The 7,167-nt window shown below is 35.6% G+C and overlaps 1 protein-coding gene across 1 annotated transcript; it reads left to right on the top strand.

Annotated features, from left to right (window-relative positions):
• The first annotated feature begins 1,731 nt into the window (after nt 1-1,731).
• Nucleotides 1,732-2,049, top strand: LOC143605735 (uncharacterized). Its single transcript, XM_077081740.1, has one exon. It carries the CDS (start codon nt 1,745-1,747, stop codon nt 1,952-1,954), a length of 210 nt encoding a protein of 69 aa, XP_076937855.1. The 5' UTR covers nt 1,732-1,744; the 3' UTR covers nt 1,955-2,049.
• The last annotated feature ends 5,118 nt before the right edge of the window (nt 2,050-7,167 follow it).

Here is a 7,167-nt window from a genome sequence, read left to right as displayed (position 1 = left end):
TGTTGTAGAGTGTTATTTTACTTTTCTTTGAAATATATTGTGAAGGAATATTAAATAACTAAATAGATTTTATTTAAAACCATGTCGTGTCAAATATGATATATATCTACTCAGTAGCGTCTTTGGGTTGCTTGGCGTGTGGTTTGTTGGATGAAACGACTGAGCACATTTTTGTCTCATGCGGTCTCGCTCAATCTGTGTGGCAGGCGATATCCATGTGGTGTAATGTCCCTCAGATGTTTGCTTTTAGCGTCCGAGATATTCTTGATATGTATAGGTATACCAAGTTCTCTAAAAGAAAGGCCTTCGGGTTTCATGCGATTTGTCTCGTTACGCTATGGTGTCTAGAAATGAAATGGTGCATGATGGGTTGCCGGTAACAGTCGGTACGGTGGTGGATAACATAAAGACTCTAAGCTTCCTTTGGGTAAGTAATAGATCAAAGGGGCTTCCGGTTTTGTGGACGGATTGGGTCCGTTTTATTGTATAAAGGTTGGGGTTGATGTCCATATTGGTGTATCCAGGTTGAGTCTAGTAACTTGTTGGGCTATTTTGGTTGTCTGTTGTATTTTCTATTATGTCTAATAATATTTTGCTTTTATTTGCCGTTCAAAAAAAAAATTTCTACTCAGTAGCAGGGGCGGACATAGTGTATCGGAAAGGGTAGTGCACTAGCCTTTGTCACCCAACAACTTTTCCAGTTAAGTGAATTTTTCTTTTTATTTCTTTTTTAGGTTTTATGCATTACATTACCCCTCAAAATGTTTTAAAGCCCAAAACATCACATTTCAAAATTTTACTAAAAACCAAAGATGATTAAAAGCTCACCATTTAATTAAAACTTAAAAGCCTAACTTAAATAATCAGGTGGTCATGCGCGCCAAACGGGTAACCCGACACCGGTATGCGCGTAATGTGAAACTAAGCCCGGGATACGCGAAACATGTAACCGGACACATGTATGAGAGAAATGCTAACCCAGTCCCCGATACATGCGAAACCGGGCCAGGGACGAGCGAAATGTGTTAATAGACCCCACTATGTCGAACTGGATAAAAAATTGATTCTTAATGTACAGTTAAAATTTTATATATACTTTTTTGTGTTACCCCTAAACTTATGTTCTGGATCCCCTACTGCTCAGTAGTTTAAACTTATACGTTTTCATCTAAAAAGTTTTATACGTATTAAGTCTCCCTTGACCCTCCTCCTCCATATGTGGGAAAAAACAAGGTCCATGATTTTGACCCCGCTACGCCTAACCCGGTAAAAGAAATTGTTTCTTAATGTACAGTTAAAATTATATATATATATATATTTTACCCCTAAATTATGTTCTGAATTCTTCACGGCTCAGTAACTTAAATTTATGCGTTTTCATTTAAAAATTTTTATGCGTATTGAGTCTCCTTTGACCCTCCCCCATATGTGAGAAAGAAACAGGGTCCGTGATTTTGAGCCCGTATATCGTTGCGACGTTATATTATAATATAAATTACTAGTTTAGATGCTAAATAAATACGTTGTAAAAATAACTTTAAATTTCAAAAACTTTTAATACCATAAAATGAGAATAAAATCAAGGGAGCACGTGACACCATCACAGATCTGCACAAACCCACAAACTAATGTCTACAACTCTACCCAACACAAAACCCCCAAATTCAATTAAAAAACCCTAATTTCAAACTTCCCAATTGCACCTTCAATCTCGTACAGATCTGATCAATAAGCTCAACCAACAATGGCGGATTGGGGTCCGGTAATGGTGGCGGTGGTGTTATTCGTGCTGCTAACGCCGGGCCTGTTGTTCCAGTTGCCGGCACACAACAGAGTGGTGGAGTTCGGTAACATGCGCACTAGCGGCGCAGCTATTATCGTTCACGCCGTTATCTATTTCGCCCTTATTACCATCTTCCTTGTTGCCATTGGTGTTCATGTCTACACCGGTTAGGTTAAATATTATTATTATTCCGGTACACCGGTTTTGATATTTATTTGTTGTATTTGCATTTAGACGTTTTGTATTTTGTGTTTATTTATATTTTACTCCCCATCGTTTATATAATATGTATTGTTTGTTGCATTATTAAACCATTGATCATGAATTTTGATTATCTAATTAGGTCTTTAAGTAATATTTTACTTCTAAATATACATATTTGTCTATTATGAGTAGGAGTGTAAATGAGTCGAGTTGCCCGCCAATTATTCGAGATCGGCTAGTAAAAAGGCTTGATCGAGCCGAGCCTAAACGAGCCCAATCCTGAGCTCGAGCGTAAAAGCAAGCTCGTTTAGTAAACAAGCTTGAGCCTGAGCTTCACTTGTTGAGCTCGAGCCGGCTCGTGAGCTTAAACGAGCCTATCCTTTTTATAATTTATTATATATACTTAATATATATAATATTATGAAAAAAATAACTAGATAATATATATTATGTTATATAAAAAATTATAATTGAAAAATAATATAAAAATTATTATAAATATATAAAATTTAATTAATAAATAGTAAACGAACCAAGCTCGAGCTTGAAAAACCACTCACGAGCCGAGCTTGAGCTTTAAAAATTGAGACCGAAACGAACCGAATTCGAACTCGAGCTCTGTGTAAGTTAAAACTAGCCAAGCTCGAGTCTGGTCAAGCTCGGGCTCAGCTCATTTGTGACCCTAATTATGAGATCGAAACCTCAATTATTTACGAATGAACATCACTATATACGCACCTTGATACCAGTAAGTTACAAACTCTTTTGGTTGTATGCACCGTTTAGTGAGCTTCAACTTGTTTTGACACTTGAATGTGTGTTATATCTACATATTTTTCGAGGCTAAATTGCATGGAACGTCTTGCGATTTGTCTAGATCTTAATTTGACACTTATAAGTATTAGAGTATCCATGGTGGTGCTTGTTTTTCTTGTCCTGATCCGAGCTAGAATAGAATGGGAGGGAAAGGATGTGAGAGAAAGTGGTCAGGGTTGAGGTGATCCGAGCTAGAATAGAATGGGAGGGAAAGGATGTGAGAGAAAGTGGTCAGGGTTGAGGTAGCATCGTCAGTAGCGATCCACCATTATGGATGCTCTTAGAACATTCTTCTTTGGTCTTGAAGATTTGACGCTTTGTCATGTGTTTGATCTTTAACGGTAGTAGTCGTGGTTACAAATAATTGTTAACGAAAGGTAAAATAACCAATCTACAATTTTGTAACAATCTTGCTTTCATAAGACTATCCTCATTGGCAATTGAGATTGCAATCTCATTATTAAAAAAATTAAAAAAAGATGAAAAAATAGCAAAAGGCAAACGATCTGATCGGCTGGGCAATTGGGTTTGCAATCTCATAACCAAAAAAGTAGTGGACACTTGTCAACATATGTGTGGATATGTGAATTTATTTTACTTTTTCTTTTATATTATTAACAATTAATTATATATATATTTTGATTTTTGTTTTATAACTTATTATATTTAACTTTTTAAAAAAATCTAAAAACACAGTCTTACTTAGTTTTTTTTTGTGAGCATTCCGGTATAAATTTCGTTAAAAATGGAGTTTGTTTAAAAAATCGTATTTTTTATATAAAATTTTAGTTTTAACCATTATTGAACTATCTTATTTGAACCACTAGTTTTCTATTGGTTAGTCAGATTTTTTGGATAAGATTTATAATCTAAAAAATCAAACATTATCTGTTCACAAAAATAAAATAAGTATCTAAATTCGTATTTTAACCCTATAAATATTATAAGAACTTTCGTATTTTAATCAAAACTAATTATAAATTGAATTTATTTAATTAAAAAAAAGATGAGATTGGGTTGTTAATGAGAGTAAAAGATTGGAGTGGGTTAAATTTTGTAGATTGAAGAGAGAGATTTTAATTTTATAATGTGAGATTGAGATTGTGAGATTGTTGATGGGGATAGTCTAAATCATAATCCATCAATCATTTAACATAGAATTTTTGAAAATCTAGCAGAAATTATGTTGATCTGATCAATTTCATTAGCTGCAACCAGATTAATGTTTAGTGGGAATATGAAATTAGTTGCTTAAAATCCAAATTGTGAACATTGCTTAGAGGTGTTTGTGTTAGGAAATTTATGTTAAATGAATGGATATTTTATTTAGTGAAATATTAATGAAACTCTTAATATGGTGAATTAAAAATAAACTTTTGGTTAGAGTTTTATTTATGTCACTTATGATATTTATTAGAGTTTATTTCTCAAATTAGGTGAGACCTTTCATTCATCCATGTTTACTGTATAAATTTACCTAAAGAAAAAGAAGAGAAGTTGAGTATAAAAAATGATGATCATCAACAACAAATCTAAGTATATTTTTTTTCTTGGAATATTGTAGAGGAGAACTCTCTAAACTTCATCTTCATATTATCAAGTTCTATCACACTAAAGAATCCGGTGTAGCCTCGGACGCGTAGCCTTCCCCGGCAGTACACACTGTTCCGGTTGTTATACCCTGGGAGACAGACGGCTCTACGTGCCTCAACCACACTTAATATATATATATATATATATATATATATATATATATATATTGTTTTGTTCATCTTTTGTTGCAGTCAATGGAGTTAATCACACCAAAGAAAACTAAGACGAATGTGAAGATACCCAACGGGTGGAAGACTCGAGTCAAGAAGTTTCTATTAAAGTTCTCACCAAAGAAATCGACATGAATCTTTATATTAACAAAAATTGCACTTTACATTTATTTCTTGTTGGAGGGTAGAAGAGTGCCCAGGAAATACATAGAGATAATTATGGATATGTATACCAGGAGTGAAACAAGTGTCCGTGCGCCAGTGGGGGATACTGATTTCTTTCCTGTAGAGGTAGGTCTTAACCAAGGGTCAGCGTTGAGCCCGTTTCTTTTTGCAGTAGTCTTGGATGAGTTGTCAAAGTCGATTCAGGGGACTCTCCCGTGATGCATGATGTTCGCAGACGATATTGTGTTACTTGCTGAGAAAAAACAAGATCTAAACATGAGGCTTGAGGAGTGGCGAACAACCTTAGAGACAAAAGGTTTAAAGATTAGCCGATCTAAGACGGAGTACCTCCACTGTGATTTTGGTGGGATAAACGACAATGAAGACGCACAGATCACAATTGAAGATCAGGTGGTCCCGCAGGTAACGAAGTTCAAGTATTTAGGATCATTTGTACAGAGCGATGGGGAATTAGACAGTGATGTGACCCACCGAGTTCAGGTAGGATGGTGTAGATGGAAAGCAGCCACAGGTATATTGTGCGACAAGAGTTTCCCGACTAAACTAAAGGGAAAATTCTATAGGGTGGCAGTTAGACCTGCAATGCAATATGGAACAGATTGTTGGGCCATCAAGAAGGCACAAGTGCGGAAGATGGAGGTAGCAGAAATGAGAATGCTACGTTGGATGTGTGGGCACACAAGGCTAGACCGAATAAGAAACGTTGAGTTTCGCGAGAGATTAGGGGTGGCGAACATAGCAGACAAGATAAGAGAGTGGAGATTGAGATGGTTTGGACATGTAAAGAGAAGACAGACGACGAATCCTGTTACATCCGTAGAAAACATTACTATAGAGGGGAGGAGGGGTAGAGGACGACCGAAATTGACTTGGGATGAGAGGATTAGGCATGATTTGATAGACCTAAACCTCTCCGAGGACATGGTCGAGGATAGGAATTCGTGGAGAAGTAGAATTAAAGTTAAGGATTTTTAGAGAGAATTGAATACCTTATGGCTTAGACTTAACTTATTTAGGTCACATACCATAATGATATTTCCCTTACATATATTATTATTATTATTATAATTATTATTAGCTTTTATATAGCTGTTAAACTGTGATCTTATTATTAATATTATTATAATTAGTAGTAGTTTTTATATAACTGTTAAACTTTGATTTCCTTTATTTTGCTTCATACACATGTACTTAGAGCCGAGGGTCTCTCTGGAAGCCACCTCTTTATTCCTTTGGATAGAGGTACAGTGTGCCTACATCCCACCCTCCCCAGAACCTACTTATAGCTTTGCTGTCGGTGGGATTTTACTGGGTATGATTGATTGATTGATTGATTGATTTATTTCTTGTTGGTTTTGTACACGGTATTGTACTGTGGTATTTCTCTTGTATAACGAGAGTATCGTTATATATATTTTTAATTAACTATTTTTAAATAATATTGTGACCCATGTCCTACAGTTTGACGATTTGCCTCTTCCCGAAGCCAGCAAGGAATCTGGCTTTCTACAGTGCTGAAGGGGCAACTGGCCTAAAAGCCATAACGATTTATTCAATTTTACATTCATTTCAATAACAATAATCATGTTACTTGGGTGTTGGTCCTGTTGGAACAAATACAACATGTTTATTATGTTAATTCATTTCTTCAGTTATGTAGGCTTTAGTCTTAACTTATATAAAATTACATGTTATAGGTAAAGAATGAATGAAGTTGAAGAACTTACTGAAGAAACACCAATCTAAGTGGGTGTTTTAATTAGAGATTCAACAAGAAAGTTTTTTCTTATGGTCTTGAGTTCTATGCGAGACGAGCTATATCCGCAAAACAAGAAAACCGTAAGACTCGTTACATGAAGAGAGAGAGAGGGGGGGGGGGGGTTTAAGTCAGTATGGTAAATTGTGAGAGTAATGAGCGATAAAAGAGGGCTCGGGGATAGCGCTACATGAGGAGTGTGGACCTCCTATTTATAGTCGGGCACGAAGGGATGTTGCCACGTGGATATTCCATTGACCTCCCAAGTGAATCTTGTTATTTGGCATTGAAGGTGTGTGAGATTTGTGGGGTGGGCGATACCTTGGAAATACTTGTGTAACCGTTTTGATTCCGTGGTTCCACTCAAATCAGCAGTGGTCCTCAGGCGTGCCACCTGTGTAAGTGATTCGTGGACAACTTGCAGCCCATGATGCGTTAGATGACCCGAATTCGGGTCCATATATTTTCACATAATCACTTATATTTTCATAGCGATAGCGATGATTATTTCGAACACTATTTTTTTTGAGATAGCAACTAGAATAAAACTAAACCATTTAATTATATTTTTTAATCAATCATTTATATTTTACTTTTGAAAATTCGTATTTCTTAAATGTAGAATGTATTGTATTTAAAAAATCATCAAATAAAATTGT

Source organism: Bidens hawaiensis, unplaced genomic scaffold (genome assembly GCF_021521415.1).
Source record: "Bidens hawaiensis isolate Kalapana, Puna unplaced genomic scaffold, B.hawaiensis_p1.1 tig00070995_1, whole genome shotgun sequence".
Classification (NCBI taxonomy): domain Eukaryota; kingdom Viridiplantae; phylum Streptophyta; class Magnoliopsida; order Asterales; family Asteraceae; genus Bidens; species Bidens hawaiensis.
The sequence above is the reverse complement of the archived record's forward strand: the minus strand, read 5'-3'. Positions and strand labels throughout refer to the sequence as shown.

What these genes read in the sequence shown, in the direction of transcription:
- LOC143605735 (XM_077081740.1), top strand. Translation starts at nt 1,745, where the DNA reads ATGGCGGATTGGGGTCCGGTAATGGTGGCGGTGGTGTTATTCGTGCTG.